The sequence below is a fragment of the Odontomachus brunneus genome, unplaced genomic scaffold (genome assembly GCF_010583005.1).
Source record: "Odontomachus brunneus isolate Ranch 3 - 2012 unplaced genomic scaffold, Obru_v1 Obru_scaffold_063, whole genome shotgun sequence".
NCBI classification, from domain to species: domain Eukaryota; kingdom Metazoa; phylum Arthropoda; class Insecta; order Hymenoptera; family Formicidae; genus Odontomachus; species Odontomachus brunneus.
Genome location: NW_022639513.1, coordinates 923,123 through 948,091, shown reverse-complemented (window position 1 = coordinate 948,091; position 24,969 = coordinate 923,123). Strand labels below are relative to the sequence as shown.

Genomic DNA, 24,969 nt, shown 5'->3' with positions numbered 1-24,969 from the left:
AGTTTGTGTCATCGTCTGACATATATAAGAGAATTTTGTTAAGAAGAAGGTTCCTTAGGCGCGTGACATAATTGTATTTTTTAATATTTAAGGAAGTACGTGGAGGTTCTTAATAATGCACTACGTTTCACTTCTGTAAACGACTTTCCAAAGTTTGGGGAAATCATCATTTGAAACGCTAATAGCGCAGTCAGGTATGGCTTGGCTGTTGGGGCCCCTCCCACTGTGATCCTGTTATCGAAACATGTTCCATATACCTTTCTTCTTTCGTGTTCATCACATTCACGCATTATAGTGTGCGGCGCGTTCGGAGCCAATGGTACATCATCTCGTGACCGGCAACAGTCTCTCCCCGACAGTCTCTCGTCGTGCGTTCTCTATGAATAAGTTACGTCTACCTGTTCCTCGAGTGGCCTTAAGTTTCGAAGAATTTTTTTCGCTCGTGGGTACGCCGAAATTAGGTGAGACAGCACGTCGATTCGATAGAATTTGCGCGTTGGTCGGCGGAAATTTGACGGGAAACGCATGCGGCCGCGTGTAAAGTGACGCGCTCGGACGTGAAGTGCAGGACACTTTCTAGTTACGTGAACTGAAGTTTCTACGTTTTAGGCAGGAGGAGATGGCGGAGAAGAGCTGCTTCACGTTCATATTCGACGAGCGAAAGGAATCAAGGTACGAACGCGTGCAATTAATGCGGGCCGATGCGCCGGCACTCGCGAGGGCGATCTGATTCTTCACATTTTCTCGCAATGTAAAGCTATTGAATTGAAGTATTATTGGCAGTGTATAAACGAGAAGCTGTTTTACACTTGACCAAACACGATAGAACGTGTATAAGTGTCTCACACAACACGCATATTTTACGACTGTTTGTGAACTATGAGAAGCGCGATTCTTACGCAAGTTTTGCATGTCACTAAAAAACGTTTTAAAAAATGAAATACACATGCATCAATATAAAATATCAATGGACGCGAAAGAAAATTGCAGGTCAATATAAAATACAAATATGAAAAATTCTACTGAATACTTCTACATATTTATATTTGCAAAAGTATTTATTTAAAAGCGTAAAAAGATCTATTCAAGAGCGTTTCTGCATATTTAATAAATAATGCAATAAATTTTTTTCATTTGTCATTGGTTACTTGGCGCAGATCAAGATAGTTACATATTAACTTAGTCAGTTATTTATTAAATATGTTGAATATATCGTTACGTATATGTTGAATATACGTGTTACAGACTAATAAACATGAGGTAACGCTAATATTACATTAAGGATATAATTTCTTATTCAACAATGTGTAAGTACATATAACGCATGTTGTACATAAGTCACATATGTGGCAAATTATAGCATTAATGTAATTTACTCTGTCTGTTAGAAAGTGATCGTAACCAGGTAACCGCGTCTCTTCAAAGACTGACTTTTCAATATCTTGAAAAAAAGTTAAATCATATGTCTGTCTTTTTCTAATTTGAGGAAAAAATAAAAACAAACTTATATGATTTAACTGTTGGAAAAATTGGTTTCAAATTACGTATAAAGTATAATTAAATGCACTTACAAAAATATCGTCGATATACGGCCAACAGAGAATTAATGAAATGAGTCAAGAGGTCTATAAATGCGGCAATTCAATCATCAGTTAAGCTTTTATATCACCTTAAGCTTTCTGACAGAAGTCAACGCGACAGTTAATGTGTCAAAGGGACATTTGTTCATCGAGCGCAAGCGCGCCAATTTCATTCGCGGTTTCACACGGATATATCCGTGTTCCCCGAGAAGATGATCCTCTCCTCGACTTTTGTGCTCCTCGAAACGCGATCCGCGCTTTTCGTTCGCGTGCTCGTCGATTTTGTAGCTACGGTCCTGTCGCTGAACGTTGTATTCATCGCGCAGGCTCACATCGATTTATTCGCTCAGCTGATATATTCTCCAGTTTGCGCTGCGTTGCGCAATTCTGCCACGTTTGAAACACACATTGCAACACTTGCTGCTCCAACAAGCATGTCTTCCAATCGAGCTTAAGTACCGAACAGTGTGCAAGTGCAGCTCTCTTCCGTTACTACCTCACGACGTTCGGCCGCTTCGTAGTTGTTCGTGTTCATCTGTGCGCTCGTAAGTAGTAGTGCCGGCTGCGCTTTCACGCATATGCCCCTCACTCGTGCCAAGGCCCGATGGTTAAAAGCTGTCCCACATTCCTTACAGGACGTAACGGCCGTGAAATGGCGTGGGACTTCTCGATGCGTATCCGTTGTAAAGGTTCGCATGAGGAAGCGCGTTCGTAGATGATGACAGGCAAGCATGTTATCCAAGTGAGTGGTCGAGAATCAATCGAGGTAGAAGTACCGGTCGAGAGATTTTCCTCTGTTGTCGTGGTAATGGACGAAGCTTCTCCGCAGAGAAAAATCATGACTTCCTCGTCTTCGTCCAGTACGACTTCTGTATGCACCAGCGTGGATGATGCACGCCGGTGCAACAGTCATGAGGAGACAAAGTTCCTCGACACGGAAGAGGTCAGTACCGCTTGGCTGCTCGGCAGCTCCTCTCGCGGATCGAGACGAGTCTTTGAAGGATTGCAGATAAAGAAGTGAGTGACACACACACACACACACACACACACACTTCAAACGCTACGTTAAACGCTACTTGAATATGCAAGTCATTTCAAATTGTTTATCTAAATGACTTATTTGTCTTCACTAGTATCTTCTGCGTATATCTCTGATACGAAATATGTAGAAATAGATAATAGATACAAACAAATACATAAGGGAAGAACAGCAAACTGTGTGATTAAAGCGTGGTTAACACCAAATTTTCGATTTTTCACAATTTGCCAACACAACAAAAAATGACTAAAAATTGTTAAGAATTTTAAATGGAGTAAAAGCCGAATGTAAATTGTCTCCCAGACAAACATAAATAATTAACAATCTCCCCAGGGCAACTATTTCCGATAACTGTCAGTTCGGATTGTATTTGTTGTACAGATATAATCATATCATAAAATAGTTACGTAATGACACATACCAAACCGATTGTCGGTAATCATGTATAGAATACAACTCAAGACAAAGATATGCACTCTGAGAAAAAATAGTTGATCTAACTAAAATTAGTTATTTTGAGCCCCCCAAACATATTTTTTAGTTGAATATTTTTTAGTGATGTTGAACATGAAAATAATAAAGATAATGATAAATAAAATAGTAAAGATGATAAAAAATTTATCATTATTATTCTATATATGATTATATTTTTTTATATAGTTTATACAAAATGCACGATATAGTAGAGTGCTAATTTATCGAGAAAATTTATAGATAATTATAGATAATTATAAATAATTCATATTTTTTACTTTTACTATACCTTGTTTATGAAATGAGATGATAGAAAGCAGAAAAGGAAAATGAAAAAAGTGCTTAGTTAGAGAGAAGTACAAAAGTCAGAAGCAATATGTTAGATTTATCTATCTCGTTTGACACTACAATTCTGCAATTGCACCGACTGTCTCGAATCAATCACGTCCGTCGAAAATGCACGAATCTCGAAAACTATTTGACTTACTTCTCGTCGTAGTAGTTTGTCCAAAATAAAGAATCTCCTCCCGAATACGACTTGACTCACTAGTTCTTAAGACAGTTGTTATGACAAGCAAGTTCAAGAACACAAAATAGGTGATTGCTTGGTAACGTCCTCTTACAGCGTTGCGCACTAACTGACTGTCGGAAAGCTATCGACCAGAGATTTTAACGACGAAACGGCATTGTGTTGTCTTTATTTGCTATCTTCGCTTATGATAATGAAATGTGCCAATCATGCACGATAAGTATAAACTTATTGTGTCGCAAAAAATAATATGCCATATAAACCGGTATTCATAGTCGAATCTTATTTCAAGACCGTCTTAAAATGCGAATACGGTTCTGTGATTGGTTCATGACATCTTAAGACAATACTTAAGCTGATCTTAAATATAAGATCGGGATATTGAATGAATACCGGCCATATTGTAGTGCGTTCAAGCACTTCTTCAACTATGTAAGTGATTTTGCAAATACTTGAGAAAGCAAAAATAAAATTTGTAATTACAATAATACTCATGTAATGCTTTCTGTAATTCTATTATTATTTATTCGACATTATCATAATCAATTCGTCGAGAGAATAAGCTTATCTTTGGAAATATGTACAAAATAATAATAAGCACTTGAGTATTATTACAGTAACCGATAACTTTCGGTTTATCGATCTGAAAATGTAATCAGATTTATTCGTGTGCAAAATCACGAAAAAAACGAAGGAAATATAGAAAATATAAAAATCAAAGCAATCAAAATATATATAGAAAAATAATTCTACGTTTCATACAGCACAAACGTCCAAAATACATTCTAGAGACGTCCTAGAAATATCACACATCTTTGGACATTTATGCCGTACGAGGTATGTCACAGAAAATGACAACCACCTAATTTTTCCATTCCCCATCTTGTGCAATTATGAAACTGGAATCTTAATTATATCCTAATTTCAACTAAACAGACAATCCTATTTTGCAGGTCACGATGTCGCGTACGGCAATTGGTGCTCATAATCGCCGCGATTACGGCATTATTATTCGGGGCAATTATCGGCTTCAGCATTGGCAGTATTCAATGTATATGTGGTCGCGATCTGGATTCGCAAAGCGACGAGATTCTAATGCCGCCCGACCCGGAGAACCTGCAGCCACCATCGTGGAGTGAGCTGAGAACCTTCAAGAATGGCGCGGTTTGTGCGGATGGGGCACCGTGTGCTGTTATTGGCAAGTACGTGCGAATCTTGCGAAACCCGCGTACTCTTTGAATGCAATTCGAGCGAGCTGCGTTTGATTTCGCGCTCTGTTTCGCGACGACGGATCTCCTTTCCTCACGACACGTTGGAAATATTTTTAACAAAAGAGTTCTATATACAAGATTCGTAGGAATATAAGCAAATGGAGAAGAGAAAAGAGAAAGCTGTGAGAGCTAGCTGATGCAAATATTTTTAAGTGCAGAAGGATAAGGCACTTTTTTCTTTTTCTCAGGTCGATTCTGGAGCAGAACGGATCGGCAGTGGATGCCGCGCTGGCCGCGCTAATATGCAACGGACTTGTTAACATGCAGAGTCTCGGTTTCGGGGGTGGATTTATGATGACAATTTACGAGAGATCCACGCGCCAGGCCTTCGTGTTAAACGCGAGGGATCGCGCGCCCTTGTTAGCGAACTCTACAATGTACGACGGCAAACCCGCGAATGCGTCTTCCTTCGGTGAATATTCCAACAATTTTCCATAATAGTACAGTTGGTCTGAAAATTCTAGACAGCTGTGGTGTGCAGGTAGAACTTATAAACTTAAAAGAGAAAATCTCCAATATCATTTTGCAAACAACCACGTAAAGTTTGGAGTGATTGTTAAAGAAGATTGACGAAGTATAGGCCTTTTCCATGTTCAGTTTGATGAGTTCTATCTGTATACTATGGCTGTATGTCTAGAATTTTTAGATAACTTGTATGTATTTTGATTTATTCTGTCTTTTTTTCCCTCTCTCTGTTTCTCGTTCGGTTTAAGATACTAATGTGATATATGTGATATATGTGTGATATATCTACTAATGTAGATAATATGTGTATATTTCGACGATGTATATATCGATAGGCGCGCTAGCAGTCGCTGTTCCCGGCGAATTGGCCGGCTACTGGGAGGCTCATCAAAGATTCGGTAGATTGCCATGGGCGGATTTGTTCAAGCCGAGTATCGAGCTCTGCGAGAAGGGCTACACCTTGACGTTAGTGCAGTACGACGGCTTTGGCTACAATAAGAACAGTATTTATAACGATCCGACTCTGAGGTACGTGGCGTCGGAGTAACCGCGCTGTGAAATAAGCCGTGGAGAAACCGTTCGTTGCCGTACGTAACATAACATCGCCGAACGAAATATCCTTCTCATTCTTCTAGAGAATTGTTTGTCGATCCCACAACTAACGAATTCCGTAAACCAGGATCCATCATTAAACCCAAGGCACTTTGCGAGACGCTGCGAGTTATCGCCGAGAAGAACGCCACGGAATTTTACAACGGCACGATTGGACGACTTCTCGTCGACGACCTGCGGCAGCAAGGGGGCATCATTACGATGAAGGACCTTAACGAGTACAGGTAATGGCGAAAATGAAAGAATTTCCAACGGGAAAGATATAATGCAATCTATGTATGTGTGTATTCTTTACTGAAATGGTATACTTAACCTGGTGGTTCACACTCGCAGAAAAAGACACGGTGCTGGCAACTATTAAGTAGCAACTATACCAGTTTTGTATGTAAAATTAATGTATATAGTTCAATAAACTAATTTACATACTTTTTGCAACTGAAACTTGCAATAATTACAAAATAGATTATTAAATTATATACATTAGAATTAGCCATGTCTTTCTCTGACAAGTAAACCTACCCAAAAGGTACACTCTGATTTCTTTCCAATTTGGCACAAATGTAGAAGTACAAGAAATATTTAGGTCATATTTTTTCATTTATAGCTTTTTAATGTTTTCACTCCTATCATCAACAAATGCAACAAAAATGCATAAAAAATAAAATTGAATACAAGATATAGTTAAATAATTCTAATAAAATCGGTATAGCTGAGACACGAACTATCCTAAATTTCTTTAGCCGAGATTCCAACCGAAATATTTCAAATTTGTGCTCAAATTAATCAAAAATGGTTTGAATCTCGACCAAACTGAGAAATTATTTGTAAACATACTTTTTTCAACTTTTTATATGTTTTGCTTAAACATTTTATTATTTATACAAATAATTCTACACATTTAACCTCTATTCATAATTATCAAACCAAAAATGCCTATATCTTGTATTCAATTTTATTTTTTATGCATTTTTGTTGCACTTGATGATAGGAGTGAGAAGATCAGAAAGCTATAAATTGCCCGTAAAACTCAAAGTGAGCCAAAATGAAAAAATATGACCTAAATATTTTTTATACTTCTACATTTGTGCCAAATTAGAAAGAAATCGGAGTGTAACCTTTGGGTTTACTTGTGAGTGCAGTAAGTAAGTATAGCACTGTGCAATCGGTAAAATCACGCTGATAAAAGCAGTTAATAGTAGCGTAATTATTCAGTAGCATTAACAGTAGTACAACCAAGTGTTCTTCTTTTAGGGTCTCATGGGATCAACCGATCCAGACGAATCTTTCAGGCGGCTTGAATCTCTTTACGACGGGTTTACCGGGCAGCGGAGCGGTGCTCTCGTTCATCTTGAACGTCTTCGACGACTACGGCTTCTCATCCGCCAGTATAGCCGGCTTAAACGCGACGACTCTCACGTATCACAGAATGATAGAAACATTCAAGTACGCGTATGCGTTAAGGACGAACCTGGGTGACGGAAATTTCAACGATATGTCTGAGGTAAACAGCGCGAGGTGACAATTAATCCCCAATGATAAGATACACGATTCTATCGGATCTTGATGTTTCTTGATGTTCAATAGCTGTTTGTTTTTCTTGCAGATAACGAGAAATCTTACGTCAAAGAACTTTGCTCGCCAGATACGTAGGAAGATAAATGACGACAGGACATGGCAGGATACGCGACACTACGGTTCATTCATTGGCGCCGGTTTCGAAGACCACGGCACGGCGCACGTGTCGGTGCTGGCGCAGAACGGCGATGCTGTGTCGGCCACCAGCAGCATTAATTATTAGTAAGCGACCTCCGCTTCACGGCGAGCTTCGCCGACTGTGAAAGATCTCCCTCGCGCTCTTCTCACTCCCTTAAAGCGAATGAGTAGAAATGTGTCTGACTGAATTAGTAAGGCCCGTGTAACAGTCGTCGTTAATAGTCGTACTGATCGCAGTGCTACCCTTCTAATTGAACGACCATCCATCAAACACCAACTGTCGTCAATGTTCTGTAACTTCCTACTTAACGATGTCAGATACCATATAACGTAAGTGTTATGTAACAGTTACATCGTTGAGTGAGAAATTATAACATTGACGTAATGTTACTCTTAGTTGGTGTGTGTCGGGCAATTATAAGTATAGCATTTCAGTGAAAGATGCACTGATTGCACTTTGAAGAATACGACTCCGATGATCCCGCAGTTTCGGTAGCGGACTGGTCAGCCGGAGGACCGGCATACTCCTGAACAACGCAATGGACGATTTCGGTATCCCGTTGAGGCTCAACTACTTCGGCGTGCCACCCAGTCCCAACAACTACATCGCCCCCAAGAAGCAGCCGTTGTCCTCGATGGTGCCGTCCGTGCTCGTCGACCAGCATGGCGACGTTAAAATGGTCGTGGGTGCCGCGGGTGGCACGAAAATTACGACCGCGGTGTCCCAAGTTAGTAACGCCGAAAACTCCGCGGATTCGGCTCTTCTGTCGATCATCCTTGCATCAATTTGGCGTCACGGTCGCTTCCTCGATTTTCAGGTGATCGCGAAAATCTTGTGGATGGAACAGACGGTCAAGGAGGCGGTGGACGCGGCGAGGATACACCATCAGCTGTTCCCATCGAGGGTGGACTATGAATACGGTGTCCCGAAACAGGTGATCGACGGTTTGAAGCGCATGGGGCACGTCACGAAGCGCTACAGGGCACGTGGCAGCGTGGCTTGCGTGATATTGTACGAAAACTCGACGATCTTCGCGAATGCTGATTATCGCAAAGGCGGCGACGTGTACGGGATCGATTAATAATCCGTCGTCGTCGTCGTCGTTCCTATCGGCCAATCTCCGCCGAGTTATCGGATCGATTCGTTGTTTGGTGTGACTTTCCGCTAAGCGCAGCAGACTTCGTTACAAAGAACGCGCGTTGTGCGTGCCTCGCAGTTATTATACCGATGTGCGCAACGCGTCGTCAACACGTCGTCAGCGGGACATTCGCTTTGGAAAGGTGGTCGCGTCGGAATCGCTCGCTCTTGTTTAATAAAATTTTTACAAGTTTCCGACTCGCTGATTTACGCGTTATCCTTGCGTCAGTCGCATTCTTTCTGGCGACAAGCCCGCGCTTTGTCACTTCCCTTCAACATTTTTCAGTTCCGTCTCTTTTCTCGACAAGCGCGAAACACGAGCAGCGCAATGCGCGATAAATATGTATACAGAGAAATCGACGATGATGATAGCTTTTGTTAAAGTCTTAGGTCTTAGGATGAACCTTCTAAGGACATGTTTAGCTGAATTAAATAGAGAGAGAGAGAGAAAGAGAGAGAGGAAAAGAGCAAGTCATTTCGATTCGGGAATCGATAAATTTCGCTTCTTGGTCGTCAGATTGCAAGGTATGTGTATTCTCAACACGTGGCTCGTGACTATAGAATGTAATACATGTGTAAGTACGTTTCTAGTTTCGCTGTGCTTTTTATAGATTCAAAGCCTCGACGTCGGCGTTGCTGCGATATATTTCCTATTTTTGAACACTTTCAATTATGCAGTCAGGTGTTTCACCCCTGGAGCTGCACGACGCCATCACGACATCACGCTCTCTATAAATTTTCCCGCGACTCTGTACTAGTCGTGCGAGCAAAATGAATTTTCATGATGCGCGATTGCGAGACATCGCGGCGTTACTGATCACGGACTCTACATCGTTCTTCGTATCGGCTGTATATAACAAAGTAACTCTTCCTCTTCTAGCTTCCTGTTCCGCGCTTCAAGAATCCGCCAAATTCTCACCAACGCGTAGCTGGCGCGTTCAGCACGCAATAACATGAAATCGCAAATAATATTATGTAAAACATAACTCTAGCGACTCCCCTACCACATGCAATAGCAGAAACCTGTTCTCGAAGGCGTCTGAGGAAGGCGCGTTGACTAGTCGTCAATCCACGAGCGGACTGGACTTCGCAAATGCGAACGTCCTATCAGGATCAGATCTATTTAACGGTACTTCGCGGCCGATATCCTTTCGCGTGGTCATCGTCTCCTTCGAACGACGATTTGTCGGACGACCTCTCTCTCTTTCTCTCCTCGATCTCATCCTATCGCGCGAGCGCGTTGTTGTTCACGAGAGCCAATTGGAGTCCACCCGCCTGCGTGCGCGCGTACACTTTTGTCTTTCGTTGACTTTGCGAAGATAGCGAAAGCTCTTGAGGCTATAATTAACCGTCGTCCCGCAACAACGCGACCGCGGCACGAGCACGTATATTCCGCGCTTAGTCGAGATAATACAAGTATAATACTCGTATCAATCCCGGTTAGGCGACAGTTTCCCGAAAAATGGAGGGGATAATGTTGGTACCAAGGAAAATCTGTACACGATATAATTAAAAAATCTGTTCTTTGTAACTGCACACTGCTGAACTAATGCAAGAGATTAGAGTGAGAAAACGTATACTTGCCTCACTTCAATTTATTGCATCAGTTCAGCAGTGCAGTTACAAAGAACAGATCTTTAAATTATATCGTGTAGAGACTTTCCTTGGTACCAACAATATCCCCTCCACTTTTTGGGAAACTGTCGCCTAACCTCAATCCCCGCGACCTTGGAGATTGGTCATCGATAGAGAGCTGATAGAGAGCCACTGTTTATCGGTATAAACAACAAATAACACGCTTGATTATTTTCGCACCCGGGCGCGAAAGCCACATTTCCCGGGAATTATCGATGAGCTGTTATGTAAGAGCGCGCCGAGTTACATAAGAAATCGGACAGATATTTATAAGGACTGTTTATCAAAATATTGTGCGCCACTCGCGTTAATTACCACTGCGCGGTGTAAGTGCCGCGGCGTAATAAAATAAGATATTTATTCGCGCTGACGTGTGCGCGCGCGAGACGGAATGTATCGACACTTTGCACTTTTCCGCGAGCGACGATGTCGAGAGGTGATAACATTGACGTAATTGGGAGACTTTCTGCATGTTTAATCGTGCTGTTGTTGTTGCCGTACAATCCGCGATTTTTCAAGTCGCGAACACGCCGACTCGGAACGCGCGTTCCGTAGGTCGGAAATTATCGGATTACCGGGAGAGAGGAAGCGGGAGCGAGAGAGGGTGTCATCTGTCGATTCAGAAATTTCGTTGATGTGCACGACACGTCGATCACGCTCCGATGGCTTCGTTTTGCCGCGATATTCTGCGACGTAGAAACGAGCTCGGCTGATATCTGGCCTTCCCCCCTCTCTCTCTCTCTCTCTCTCCTTCTCGACGTCGTTCGTGCTGATACTCTCATATCCCCTCGTCGCTTTGTCCGACCGGTGAATGTAGCAGCAAAACATTTCTCAAGACTCTTATGTCTCCTTCGTCGTGTTTCTCGTCGCGCCTCCGCAAGGTGGGTTACAAATCGCGTCTAATTTACGGACGATCGGCGTATAATCGCCGCGGCAGTCGCCTTCGCCGTCAGGATTGAAAATCCTCCGTTCGTCAAAACGCCATACATGTAACTCCCGTGTCTCTCATTGTCCGTTTATCGATATCCGATATTGGGAACGAAGCGTGTGCGACTCCATGCGAGTTCGCTTCGTCTGAAAACAACACTTTTTGACTTTTTGAAATAAAAGATGACGTCACTCTGGGTAAAAGTCTCGTCATTGTGTCTCGAGGTCCAAAGACGTCGTAAATGTTGGCTGCGCTGGTCTGACTTGATGACACAGCCGCGGCGGATTGTACCGGCGCCGAAGATACACCTTGTAGCAGAAGGCAACGCACCTGGCCGCCGGATAGCGCTTACGTGTTGGAATTTTGTAGGTCGCGTATGTTCTCCACGTATAGACGCCGGCCACGTGAGTGGCGAGCATTGGATGTTTGGAGACGTCTGAAAATCTTGTTACCGGCTACCGTGGGAAATCATGTGCGCCAGCACGTGCTCGCGGAACGAAGAAGCTTCTTAAGCTTGATCTACAATGTGTTCTTTGCTTCTTGCTTCTTTCTCTTTGTCTCTTTTTGACTCAAACCTTAAGCTTTAAGCCAGAAAAAGATAGAAGACAAGAAATAGAACGCAAAGAGCACATTGTAGATTAGACTTTAGCGTCAGCGCTGTCGAGACGCGGCTTTTTATTTGGACGTAAATATAAGGAACCGGAAGTAACGTGAGATAAAATCGTCATAATGAAAGAAACGAAACGGTATAATAGTCGTATACTAATCGTATCCCAAGAAGAATATAATCTCATCCTTAGTGGAATCTCCTTATGCTATACACACATAGAAATATTATTCTACCGCTAAGAAAAACAATTATGCAATCATTTTTCTGTGTGTCTTCAACAGGATTCGTTTGAAATCAAAAAGAGAATATTCTAACACTCAAAAAAAGAAGTTTCCCAGCTGCAAGGTGCTATTTTCTGTAATCCTATATTCTGAGCGAACGCCTTTACCGAAAGACTATACCTCTTCTAATGAAAAGGAATAATATTGTGCTTGGAATATTTCTCTTCTGTTTTAGAAAAATTGTCTTATAAGATTCCGTTAAGAAGGAGATGATATTAAGTCCGTTCTTTTTAGCTGAATTGCCTAAACTGATGCAATAAGTTAGAGTGAAACAAAATATTTTTAATAATTTAATAAATATTTTTAATAATTTAATAAATATTTTTTATAATTTGTCTCACTTTAACTTATTACACTACGGACCAGTTCAGACAGTTCAGTTAAAAAGAACAGACCTATTTTCTGGAGTGTATGATGTCATATAAAGTGCTTCGTGCGGACAAGCTAATGGGCGCTCGCATCTTCAGATGGATACCGAGTGCCTGGCTATCGCCAGCGATCTGTACAGCTCAGCCTCGCACACGCAGGTGGAGACCACCCAGGTGTAGATTTATGTCGACATTACTGCGTGAAACGGAGCACGGCGAAACGGAGACGACGACAAAATGCAGCTGAGTACACACATTCGCAGGTGCATTGATGGTGCACCGGCGACGAGTCGACGGGAATGGTCGGGTGACAAGGCGACAAGTGTATCGTTACACCTTGCGACGCAATTTTACACGCTTAATAACATCTCATTTTCATTCCGCGGATCGATGACTCGCGCTTGTCGAAATTCCCAAGTACATTCACAGAGATGGACGGGCTTCATTAATCTCTCATTGCGACATTTTCTGTTTGTTTGACTTCTCTCATAGCCCGGCCGATATAGGTATGGTCCGAGTGAAGAGGTTGCATAATCTTGCGAGGAAGACCGCAAGAACACTTCGCGATACGTTATCAGAGCGCTATCAGAATTGCACATTCGCGGTTAACATTTCCAATACATACATATATATATATATATATATATATATATATATATATATATATATATATATATATATATATATATATTCAGATACCGCGCCTGCTGCGCAGTTGCGCGAACTTGCGTAAGAGCCGGTCCTTTTTCGTTTTCGCGCATCGGGCTGGACGTCCCTGCGTCCCGTCGTTCGCCCGCGAAAAAATCATTGAAGTCCGCACGACCGCGAGGAGCGTGCAAAACACGCCGGGACGTCCGTTGCTGTTGGTGACGACGGTAGAACCGCCAGCTAGAACCGGCACTGCTCATCGCGCGCATAAAAGCACGGCCAGTTACCGCGGGGTATATAAACGTGGTGCGACGAGCGCGGAGCAGCCAGTATCGAACCGATCCTTCGGTCGAGCTGTTGTGTAACGAGCCCATTGCGAGTCCGCTTTTGCTTTTGCGTCGCGCATCAGCGACTGGTTTTCTCCGAGCGCACCCGAGAATCTAACTTCGAGAGCTATGTCCGAGGCGCATTTCGACGAGTACGAGCACTTCAACTACGACTACGACAAGCACATCTTCACCGGTCACGGCGGTAAACAGAGAAGCAAACGCGAGGCCGTCACCCACACCAACCACTTCGACCCGAGCGGCCATTCCAGAAAGATACTCACGAAGCTGAGGAACTCGGAGCATAACAAACGGCAGGCCGACAAGCCCAAGGCGTAGTCCGTGTGGGTAAGATCGTCGCACGATGGCACGCCAGGCACTACGCGATAATCGCGACTAATCGATAGTCCTCCTTTGGCAAATTCAATGAAATTCAAATTGATGTTGCTCCCAAAGATGACGCCATACTGTGGCGTGCTATTCGATGTACTTGTATGGTCGTTACGTTGAAAGTGAGTTCCCAAACAGCACAGATCTCCACACAGGATATTCTAACGAAAGACATCCTAAGAATGTTCCCATCCTCTCGAGATCTTGTGCTGCTTTTAACGTCGTATATGTGAGAAGAGAAATTGAAAGACCTTGATTCGTTTTTTCGTCAATAAATCCGATCGTTTTTCCGATAATTCGGAAGTGGGCTCGTCCTTCTCCAAAGTTATATAGTCTATGCTATTCGAGAGCGCTCGGTGGCGACTTAAATTGTTGAAAGGCACAGTAGATGGAAATATAACGCACTTTTTGGTTGTATTCGATAGTGCACTTCGTCTCTTTCTCCTTTAGTTTGTGTCCTTCAAAGAGGTTTATATTACGAGTTGAATTTTGACGGTAATATATTCTCGAAAATTGCTTTCAGAACAATGGAGCTTAACTCCCGCAAACGTGTCGAATCGCGCACGAAGAAGCCACGTATCGCTTAAATTATCTTATCTAAAGCGTGACTCACGAATGCATATATATACATCCATATCCATATTTGTTTAATTTCACTCATTCGTATAACGCGCAAAATACACTCGTTTCTCGGTGTCCTCACCATCTGCTTTGAAAATATTTTGCAAGCGCGATTGTAAATCAGCTGCAATTCTTGCTACATTAAATATAATTTTGATTTCAGGTTGCGCACGTTCCTATTTTTGCGGCAGGCGTTGTCAGTTGGATCTCATCTCGCAAGACTTAACCTCCGCTAGGACGACTGGAATAAGAAAGAAATATATATACACATCTATCACGATCTTTATTCTCTGATAAAATGCATTTAGTTGTAGGTACTCACGCGACATAAGATCGGCACGGTAGCTCGTGCCTCATCATTTATTCATTCATGTCCAAAGCACGGATCATGCTATTTATGAATACAAAATAACATACGTCGTACTTGGACTACTGCTTACTTCGCCTGAATCTGGAGTTTGCATGACATTCTTTTTCTTTTTTAATATAAGATAGCAAGGTTGTTTTGATTTCCATGAAAATAAACAATGAAATGCGTGCAATTGCGTTGACTGTGTCATAACTAATCAGCTATGATTAATTAAGTATTTTTTTTTCTATCTTTGTAATGTTTTGCCTTGTTAGAGTGATTCACGATCTAGTAAACGACAGTCAAGCGTGACAAGTTACTCAAGTGATTAATTATAATACTCTTGATTTATGCGTTGAAAAGCGCATAAGGACGACTTCGTTGCCATTTATTTTCGTAATGGACAGCAATTGTGTTGCGACATACGAAGGGAAAACGCACGTATAAAGAGAGCCAAGTTGATCCACTTGAATCAACTGTCGGAAGAGAAACACGTCATTTCGACACGATTACGTTCACTAATTTCAAGAACGCGGCTCTCGCCAATTGTAATCGATAATTCGTCATTAGATTAGAGTTGCAAGGCAAAACTTCTAAATTTTCGCGCACGGAAAATAATGTATTGATGTATTGATTGTGAGCAATTGTTGTAATGAAAAGAATATCCGAGAAATAAATATTTCTGGCTAAGGAGAATGCGCTTTCGTTCATTCTCCACAAAAGTATATAAGTATTTCGCAAATATATTTGATTGAGACATTATCGTGTCTTCTCATTCTGTGTATGGCGTATTGTTTTATTTTTATGCACCCGTGTGTTAACAAAGCTAGTCATACATTTGTCTCCTTTCATTAAACTTTTATTTCAATATAAACTTGCAATATACATTATGTTGTAATCATATCAAAACTAACGATCTTTGTACTAGTTTCACGCGTATGTATCTTACGTAAGTAAACCTTAGTAAAATAACCTTAGTATGGCGTATGAGTTATAATATAACACGTATTCTCGTAATAAAATCACGTGTCTTATGGATACCTTGACACGAATATTTTTAATATGGAGAATTTAATCTTAATATAGCGATCTACGCAATTTATATAAGTTATACTGATTTAAGTTCCCAATAATAATCAATGTGCCTTTCCTCATCCTATTAATTTTACTTTCCTCATCCTATTAAACGCAACATAATCTAAAAATATCATATAATTAACAAACAATATGTTTACTATTAATAGATCAATAGAAAACGAAAATTTAGGGACCAATTGCACTGGCTTTCCTGTACTTGTGATTTGTGGGAGTAGATACCGTCGCACCAAGGAAACTTCGCGTACGAAATTAATAGTCAAGCAATTTAAATTAACTTCTCATAATAATCAACATATTAATCATATGAGAGAAAGGATGTTTCGTAAATGCAATAAAAAATTTGAGCGCCGTAAAGGAGCGCTATTAATTTGATTAATCAATAACAGTTGACATAAATGTTGCTCAATGTAACCAGATCACAGGATACTGACAGAACCAACAATGCCCATTGTTACGAAAGGAAGTTATATCAATCTGTGCTTATCAAAGTTCACTTCCTGTCTCAAGATACTTATCAAGATGAATTCTGTAGTATGTACAGTGACAGTTTTGGGTGCTTTCGCAAGGTACTTTTTCGCATTTGGCAAATCTTCTGCGCGGGATATTATTACCGCTTTTTCCGGCCATGTGGTGGGTGGAGACAATAGAGCCTTCCCCCCACAAGACGTTATCATGTCTACAAAAAAGGAGAAATCAGATTATCGTTAAATCCGCTAAATACGTTTTGCACAATGTGCTAAAGAAACCTGACTTGCCTTTTAATTCCTTTGTAGGTGGTTGCTCAATGTTCGGCGTTAACACAATCGTGTAACCAACCAGTAATCCTTTCTCCTTAGCTTTATCGAGACTCTTCCTCAATCTGAATCCAAACTTGGCTTCGGCGACTCGATCCTTCAGTATGTAACCCTCCCAATCTAAAAATTGCGCCGCCGATTCACTATCACTTAGCCAATTTATTGATACTATGGGTATACCCTTCGCCAAAGCGCACAGGAATTTGTACGTTCTGCGAACTTTATCGGTGACCAAGACGGTGCATAACTTCGGAGTTTCCACTCTGGTTCCGCCTATAAAATCATCGACAATAAGAGAAATAATATATAATCAATGCTACGAATTTTCTGAAATTTATTTAACACGTCGACTGCCATGCTAATTTCTTCTTGGATTAGTGCCAAGTTTAAAGTTCGAATCACTAAAGTTATGGTGAATATATACATTTTCCGATGCATATATTTCTCTATTAACCATATATTTGATTCGTCAGATTCAAATAGTTTTTACGTGTTAAACAGATTAAAAGAACCACTCACCTAGCGTTTTAATAACATTATCATACGTGTCCTCTGTTATACCCGTGAATAAAATTCTATGTCTTCCTATGGATGGTGAAGAAATGCTCATCGATGACGTACTTCTGCGCGCTCTGGTAGGCGTGGAAACGCGAAGAGTGGAATCTACGCTGGTGTTTATCTCTGAGGAAATACTGGTGTTCGCCACCATTCTTTTCTTACTTGAACTTTCATTCATCTCGATCTTCCATGTACTTTTAGTGCCCGCTGTCTTTGACCTTGAGAGTCTAATATTTAAGGAACCGTCACTCTGTATGCTGCTTCGACTATCATCACTCATTGAATTTTCTGTGGCGCTATTATCAGTATAAATTGCAGAATATCGGTTGATACGAGTGGGAATCTTAAATACTTCCTTCTCTGGGACACGCGTTTCTTGCGGCGGAGGGACAGACTTTTTAACGAATCTTCCGCGTTTATTTCTCGTCGGCGCGATGCTGCCGGATTGCACGCTCTCAAGATCACTCGTTTCGGACGACGTGCTATTTTCAATCGAGGAGGAATCAGTTGTGACATTCGTGTTGGCTCGTTTGCTGCTTCTGGTGCTTCTTGATGAGGATCCCCTTTGGAATGTCCTGACGTTGTTTCCCTCCCTGACTGATGAATTTTCATCTCGCGTATTGCTTGGGACGTTCCTCATAATCATCTCCACCTCTCGCGACTCTTCGTCTATGATAGGATCAAGTATAATCTTCAGTGTTTTTTCTACTACCTGAGACGCCAATGTTTGTCTCTCCTTCGCTTGTATTTGTTTATTTTTACTGGTATTCTCAATGCGTGTCGCGGCCTGGCTATCAGTCACTTTACGTCTGCCTCGTGTAACGCTTGACTTCGCGGTATCGACGTTTTCTGTTTTCGTATTCGAGATTTCTCGAGTCTCTTTTGACACAATCTTAGCTGTTTTTCCGATAACTTCATCCATTTTATATTTCTTCGAATCGGTCTGTTCTGTGTTTTCTTCTGTATTAAGACCTCTCTTCCGATTAACTGCAGCAGATTTCCTTTCTGGCTTCGTAGATTTGCCAATTGCGTCTTTCGTGCAAGCTTCTTTCGTCATGTTGTCCTGTTTATTTGAGCTGCGCGTTGCTCTTAAATTAGTTCGCACAGGATTCTTCGATTCTTCCAAGTCCGAACCTTGCTTCGGATCCTTGGAAACGCTGGGTGAAGAACGCGCGTTTTTCTTCTTATTAGATGTAGATTTGCTTGACTTTTGCACCGCATTGTTTCCTTTACTTTGTTCCTTCGAATCATCTCGCTCTTTGCTCAACATTCTATCGGCCATCTGCTTAAATCGTCTGTAACTAGTTGCGCTGTCCGAATCAGAGTCATTCGCAAGTTTGGACACTGTATCAAGCCTCATGGTTTCAAGAGCAACACTTGATGAGTAAATATCATGCGATGGTAACGGTGACTTATTATCGGTACGATCCGAATTCTTGATGTTTCGTGTGCGCAGTGGCTTATTTTTCGACGGCTTGCCTTTTGTTTTACTCCTTGCGTCGTCTGGCTTAGACCTTGCACTGTGTACAGTCGACGTCGACGACGCAGAAGGACTCGGCGGATTTGAGAGTGTGCCCGATATCCTTACGGCCGGTAAGCGCGTTAGGATGTCGTCATCACTCTGACATAACGTACTCAACTTTTGCGCATCTTGTCCATTTTTGGATGGACAAGGTGCGCAAGTATCGAGACGATTATTTTCGTAGTTTCCCTCTGCGTGATCGACTTCGCCTCCACACGAATTTTCTTGCAGGATCTGTTGCTTTGTTTTCGTCGCGGATCCATTTTTCTGTTTCACCGACTTGGTCTTTTGAACGATTTTCTCGTTATTCTCACTTGAGGTAGTTTTACTTGCAATATCATCGATCAAATCGTCCGTCGTCGCGTCGGTCTTACTTTTCGACTTGGCGATCCTTTTACTTCTTTTGTTTGATTTCGTTGTCAAGTTATTGTTTTTGGTCTCTCCTTTGGACTTCTGTGGGATATTAGGAGCTTGACGGGAAGATGTCATGGCCTCCGTAAAATCTATAATATCCTGCGTATCTTTTATAACATTTCTCTTGCGCCTTGTGGTGATAGTAGCAAAATAAATATCTGACTTTTGTGAATCTGTCTCGTTCGCATTATTTTTATTTACTTCGCTGTCCATCGCGTTACGCGAAAGCCGATCGCTTTTCTTTCCCGACTTCGCCCGTAACGCATCATCTGTGGACGCTTTTACAGTTTCTACAGTGGATTTAGGGAAGATCTCGTTATCACATTGCGAGGCCTGTAGAATATCTTCCAAGCATTGAGTGGACATCAGCGCATGCTCGTGAACGCTCTCACTGTTCACGTCATCGAACATCTCATTCAGATTTCGCTCCAAAGTGTCATTTAAGTCCACCTTCGAAGATTTCGTGCGATCAGAAGTCCTCGTCGAATTTTCCCCTTCGACAACTTCGCCGATTACTTGAGTGGGTGCTGTCTCGTAATCTATATTTTCGCTATCGACTTTTGGTGACGTATGACAATTATCTGATTCCGATACATTTACGTTTGCATGCATAACTTGCGTAGGTGCGATATCGTCCACGTTATTTTGATTGTTTTTCAGCGAAGAGTTCTTGGAATTAATCGCGGTCTTCGGAGGAACTTTACGTGGCAAGAGAGGCTGAGTTGGCATCGTGTCATTGATATCTGCAGAAGATACACCTGATCGATCGTCGCGTTTGTCCTTTTTTGCGTAGTCCATTTTCTGCGTTAACGCCAACTGCATATCGTCGACAACTGCATAGGTTTGATTGGTTTTCGGTTGTTGATTGATCGACGAGCTCGATGTATTCTTAGCAGAATGGTCCTTCGATTGTTGCGTGAGCATATCGAACATATCGTCAGAATCTCCGCTCGTCTCTGGATCATTACTATTTCCCACGTTTGTATCGCGTGACTTACTCGGAGCTTCTAAAGATTTGCCTTGTTTTCTCGCGAGTTCCTCCAGATATTCCTCAGCATCAGTTTCCGAGTCGTCATCGATTTGCGTCGGTCGAGGCTTCCTACATGTCTTCTTTGGAGACATGCGCTTTACAGCCGCCTTTTTCTCATCGCTTTTGGAATCGTTCGACGGAGAGACTCTCGACTTGCTGCTGATACATTGAGTGGGAAGATCATGGATGTTATCCTCCTGATCGTCGTTTTCATTGTCCGACGCGCTTGCCGTGTTTCCTGCATTATCTTTTTGCGACGACGTTTTCAGGCGCGGCTTTGGCGTGGACGCGTTGCACTCTTTCAGTTTATCGATCCCATCGGCGAAGTACTCTAATAAATCCGACGATTCGAGCAAATGAGCGCTTTCGTTTAACGGTGATGATGGGCAGTTCTCGTCGATTTCTGGTGAAGATAGATTCAACAATCCCGGACTGCTGGATCTAGACGACGGTAATTTTGTGTAGTTCTCGCGACTCGTTCCGCTCTTAGCAACATCCGGCATATCCTTATTCTTGTCTTCGTTATTTTTATCAGCGCGACTATTGCTAGACTCACTCCTGTCCAATGCAAGTTGGGTCTCCATGTCGCATATATCTTCGACGGTGCGCTCATTGTCGAGATTCTGCGTCTCCAAATCGTGAATATCGTGCTTAACCTGGTCCACACGAACTTTGTTCTTATCGTTTCCCAATTCGCGAATCCCGGTGTTATTTTTAGCGTTGTCGACGATGTAATTCTGCGTTTCTATATCGTAAATATTCATCACGGATTTCTTTGCGGTTGTATCTCGAATATTTTTAGTGGAGTCAACGGGATAATACTGCGTTTCTAGATCTTGAATATTCTTCATGCATTTTTTCGCCGTTGCATTCAGCATATCGATCTTGTTTTTTGTAACAGGCTGTTCTTCGTTACCATCTATGTTATCTTGCGTTTCTATATCATGAATATTTGTTGCGGAACTTCCAGTCATTTTATTACGGAGATTGATTGTTGACAATTGCTTTTTAACTGTAGCATTTGCTTCAAGATCTTTGGACACGTCCGTGGGAATATTTTGTGTCTCCATATCATGGATGGAGCTCGACGCCACTGTTTTGCGGCCTTCCTCATATTTTTGCGTCTCCATTTCAAATATACTAACTCCTTCATTCTCGCTGCTATCGTTAAGAGATACACGCAATTGAATATCAATTTGCGAATTATCGTTCTCGCTCATGGAAGCGCCACGAGAGGTATTATTTTTATCGATGCTCGTGGATTGACGTTGTTGCGGAAGCAGCGGCCGTCGAAATACATTTTTCTCATTTTCTGTTTGTGTCCCGAGGATGACGGACCCATCATCGTCCGCGGTAGATGAATTGTTCTAAAATATTGCACAAACATTTTGACTATTACATGAATATAAAACTAATTTTATATATAAAAAAGTACTTACGACGGACGAATCCGGAGTGTTCGGAATTATGGTTCCAGCAACCTTTTGCCGTGTTGGTGCCGGTGTTTCCGGTATCACTATGTCGTTTGTTGGACGATAAGTGTGATAAATAGCACACACTTGACCAAACTCAATGATACTTCCATCTTTCAATTCATACAAACGATTCGGGCGCAATGTTGACTGTATATATAAAAAATATATCGTCAAATAAAATGGATTAATCAAATTATATTTAGTATTTTTAGTAATAATCACTACTAAGCAGTAATTACGTGTAAAGCACTGAAACTTTGTACATATTCGGATAAATAGCTAACACACAGGAGGAAAAATACCAGGAAGTTGTTATAAAACACGCAATAGTTCGATTTAATTCAACGTCGCGAATAATTACGAGTTAAGCAAAACGAAAAGTCACGATCGATATGCACAAGATAACGGTAATCTAAACACAAGTGGTTGTTACATTAAAATGTTTGTCAAGCACGATTATTATGGATTACATAATACTTCAAACGAAACATTATGTAATCAGCAACAAAATAATATAATTATTCTTAATTAAAGTAATTATTCTTAATCAAAGTAAGTTAACGAGTTTCGTTCTGTACAGCAATACAAGTATTATTATGTCTAGGTATAGCTTCCGGAATGGAGCCGTGTCTTGAATCAGCGATATGCCGACGTTTCGCAAACGTTGCAGTTTGCATCATCAGGGCTGAGAACTCTGATACAGTATCAGAGTTCTCAGCCCTGATGATGCAAACTGCAACGTTTGCGAAACGTCGACATATCGCTGATTCAAGACACGGCTCCATTCCGGAAGCTATACCTAGACATTGTATCAATGGCCGTGAAAGCCTCAAATCTAGTATACAAGTATTATTAATTATAATTATTCAACCATGAAAACATTCACAATAACAACCTTCACGTATTAAAGTTTTTGCAAATATTATCGCAGAAATTCTCACTTTATAACATTTCATATCGTGTATGCGGTAATTGCAAAACAATAAAATGGTTTTAAATATTTTTATACGCGAGCTGTAAAAAATTGCACTCTTCATGTAATTTTTCAGAATACGGCTATCAATTGATTATCTTGAAACATGCAGGATGAAACAAGCAGGATTATATGACGACAGATTACATCCATCGTATGCATGATATATATGATGCAATAATTGAGTGCTGTTAGTGATAAAAAGTAAAGATATATATAACATATTACATTATTAAGCTTCGTTTTATTGGCAGACGATAAATCGCTGATCCATGTCGAACCTTGGCCTGCATTAGCTTCGATTTCCGCGTGTATCTTTGATACGGTCTGGAAAGAGATTTAAGTTCACATTTATATAAACAATAGGCTTATATAAACGATTGGCTATGTAATATATGATAACCAAATATTCGGAGGATGTCACCGCAAGATGCAACCAAGCGATATACACGGGCTCAACTTAGGATTAATTTTATTTTTCCTAACAACTAAATGAACCATAAAGAACTAAATATACTATAGAGATTGTGGAGAAGTTTGTATTTTTTCAAATATTCTCGCCTAAAAGCTAATAATAGATTAATACATCGATACATAGATTTCTACATCGTGTATCTATTAGAAAAATAAAGATATCAAACTATCATCTATCAAGTGATAAACGACTTGACTTGGTAGATTTAACCGTGATGTCTTTGTGAGTTTAAATACATCATAAAAACATGAAGAGATAAAAATACAAGTGCAATATGTACGAGATAAATTTCAAGATAAACTAAATGACTGTTAGTAAATTTCTCTTAATTAGCTGTGTATAAACGCGAGCGCAAGAATAATTTCTCATTATCAGAAATGTTATGTAAATGTATGGAAAGCGATGTTTACACCTCTCTCAGTTTATACCTCTACAACCTCAAAAATAAAATTTTTCTCTTTCGATTATTAAGAATTAAATCGATAGAATCAAATTATATTTATTGCGTTTTTTATTACTCATTGTGTACTATTTTGTACCATAAAACATAATTTTGTACCCCGTACTATTTAAAAAATATTGTGGTCCTGCTAACTTAATATAAAGAGAACAAAATAAAAACTGGTAAAAAACGACAAGAAATGATAGATTTTATCGTTTTTGAATTTGTACTAATTTGTACCATCAAAAAAAAGTGAAAAAATCGTGATCCTGCTATCTTTATATTAGATTTAGATAAGAGAGGGGTTGTTTAAAGGGGAAAATATAAAATTTTCAATTTATTTCGAATGGTACAAATTAGTATAAATTCAGTACTAATTGTGTGTACTAGGGTTTATTTATTTTTTTATTTTTTTTTTTTGATCCTGCTAGCTTGATATCAAGTTAGCAGCGCCACCATTTTTTTTAAAACGGCACGTGGTACAAATTTTTTTTGTGGTACAAAATAGTACAAAATGAATACTAAAAAATGCGATAGGTCCCATTCGATTCTGCTCATTTGGTCCTGCTAGCTTGAGAGAGGTGATGTTTACATTTAATAAGAATTTTCCGTTTGCTTTCAGAAATAGTGTATGTTTCTCTGAGATTTAGCCTTAGCTTAATGTCAGTTATCGATGTACTTTGTACAATACATCATAAATAGTGAAAATTTTTATTTTCACGATAAAACTTGTTCCATACGACCATAGCTGTTAATTATTTCAATGATAATCTTTGCCGAGACAACTGCCTGAAGAAAAAACAAAAGTAAGCGATGGAGGTTAATTTACATTCACGTCCAATAGTAGCTTGCAAGTAACTTTTTGCACTTATGTATATGTATCTTTGCATATACAGGGTGACCCATTTTAACTTAGGCAGCCAAATAACTCGAAAAATAAGCACACTACGAAAAAATGTTTAGAATCAAAATTTCGTCATTTCGAGGGGGACGTACAATGACGTTAAAATTAGCCCCCCCACCCCTCCCCCTGGGCGGTGAGGGGGGGCAAGTTTGAAATCTTAAATGGGAACCCCTATTTTTTATTGCATATTCGGAATCTTTGGCTAAAAACACATACAATTTGTCTGAAACATTTTTCTCGATTCATGATAGATGGCGCTGTAATCGACGAAATTCAATTTCTTCGATTTCTCTTACTGAGAACCCAT

At 40.7% G+C, this 24,969-nt stretch overlaps 4 protein-coding genes and 1 long non-coding RNA gene across 9 annotated transcripts in view; 3 read left to right on the top strand and 2 right to left on the bottom strand.

Annotated features, from left to right (window-relative positions):
• The window catches only part of LOC116846303 (phytanoyl-CoA dioxygenase, peroxisomal-like), a 42,085-nt gene extending 38,319 nt beyond the window's left edge, over positions 1-3,766 (bottom strand). Inside the window, exon 1 of the mRNA XM_032819965.1 lies at positions 3,581-3,766. The gene's annotated coding sequence lies outside the window, so the exon portion shown is untranslated. The remainder of the gene's footprint in view (positions 1-3,580) is intronic.
• On the top strand, positions 301-9,014 carry LOC116846298 (scoloptoxin SSD14-like). Of its 4 annotated transcripts, XM_032819955.1 has the most exons (12): positions 311-461; positions 610-672; positions 1,907-2,125; positions 2,216-2,597; positions 4,576-4,824; positions 5,082-5,305; positions 5,694-5,886; positions 5,994-6,194; positions 7,222-7,471; positions 7,574-7,767; positions 8,171-8,411; positions 8,502-8,765. In XM_032819955.1, the coding sequence occupies exons 4-12, from the start codon at positions 2,296-2,298 to the stop codon at positions 8,763-8,765; spliced, it is 2,118 nt and encodes a 705-aa protein (XP_032675846.1). In that variant the 5' UTR covers positions 311-461; positions 610-672; positions 1,907-2,125; positions 2,216-2,295. The 4 variants fall into 4 exon arrangements, with proteins under 4 accessions (XP_032675849.1, XP_032675846.1, XP_032675848.1 ...); XM_032819957.1 differs by lacking the exons at positions 311-461; positions 610-672 and having other exon boundaries at positions 728-2,125; positions 2,216-2,322; positions 2,410-2,597; XM_032819958.1 differs by lacking the exons at positions 1,907-2,125; positions 2,216-2,597 and having other exon boundaries at positions 301-461.
• A 4,472-nt stretch (positions 9,015-13,486) lies between these two features.
• Positions 13,487-16,038, top strand: LOC116846306 (nuclear protein 1). 2 transcript variants are annotated; one of them, XM_032819969.1, is made up of 2 exons: positions 13,487-13,961; positions 14,792-16,038. In XM_032819969.1, exon 1 carries the CDS (start codon positions 13,747-13,749, stop codon positions 13,954-13,956), a length of 210 nt encoding a protein of 69 aa, XP_032675860.1. In that variant the 5' UTR covers positions 13,487-13,746; the 3' UTR covers positions 13,957-13,961; positions 14,792-16,038. The 2 variants fall into 2 exon arrangements, with proteins under 2 accessions (XP_032675860.1, XP_032675859.1); XM_032819968.1 differs by having other exon boundaries at positions 13,512-13,965.
• Positions 16,039-16,539: 501 nt separating this feature from the next.
• Positions 16,540-21,613, bottom strand: LOC116846280 (mediator of DNA damage checkpoint protein 1-like). The gene is made up of 3 exons (XM_032819922.1): positions 17,389-21,613; positions 16,831-17,142; positions 16,540-16,751 (listed from the first exon to the last, which is right to left on the bottom strand). Exons 1-3 carry the CDS (start codon positions 21,611-21,613, stop codon positions 16,540-16,542), a joined length of 4,749 nt encoding a protein of 1,582 aa, XP_032675813.1.
• An 84-nt stretch (positions 21,614-21,697) lies between these two features.
• On the top strand, positions 21,698-24,649 carry LOC116846308. Its single transcript, XR_004378450.1, has 3 exons — positions 21,698-22,275; positions 22,918-23,045; positions 24,381-24,649. It is a non-coding gene; the product is annotated as an uncharacterized LOC116846308 (long non-coding RNA).
• Positions 24,650-24,969: the final 320 nt, after the last annotated feature.

Excerpts from the sequence above, each read along its gene's own strand:
- LOC116846280 (XM_032819922.1), bottom strand. The coding sequence starts at position 21,613 with ATGAGCGAGAACGATAATTCGCAAATTGATATTCAATTGCGTGTATCT. Across the intron at positions 17,143-17,388 it reads TAATGTTATTAAAACGCTAG|GCGGAACCAGAGTGGAAACT; the intron begins GTGAGTGGTTCT and ends ATGATTTTATAG. Across the intron at positions 16,752-16,830 it reads ACCTACAAAGGAATTAAAAG|ACATGATAACGTCTTGTGGG; the intron begins GCAAGTCAGGTT and ends CCTTTTTTGTAG.
- LOC116846306 (XM_032819969.1), top strand. The coding sequence starts at position 13,747 with ATGTCCGAGGCGCATTTCGACGAGTACGAGCACTTCAACTACGACTAC.
- LOC116846298 (XM_032819956.1), top strand. The coding sequence starts at position 2,296 with ATGATGACAGGCAAGCATGTTATCCAAGTGAGTGGTCGAGAATCAATC. Across the intron at positions 2,598-4,575 it reads GAAGGATTGCAGATAAAGAA|GTCACGATGTCGCGTACGGC; the intron begins GTGAGTGACACA and ends CCTATTTTGCAG. Across the intron at positions 7,768-8,170 it reads ACCAGCAGCATTAATTATTA|TTTCGGTAGCGGACTGGTCA; the intron begins GTAAGCGACCTC and ends ATGATCCCGCAG.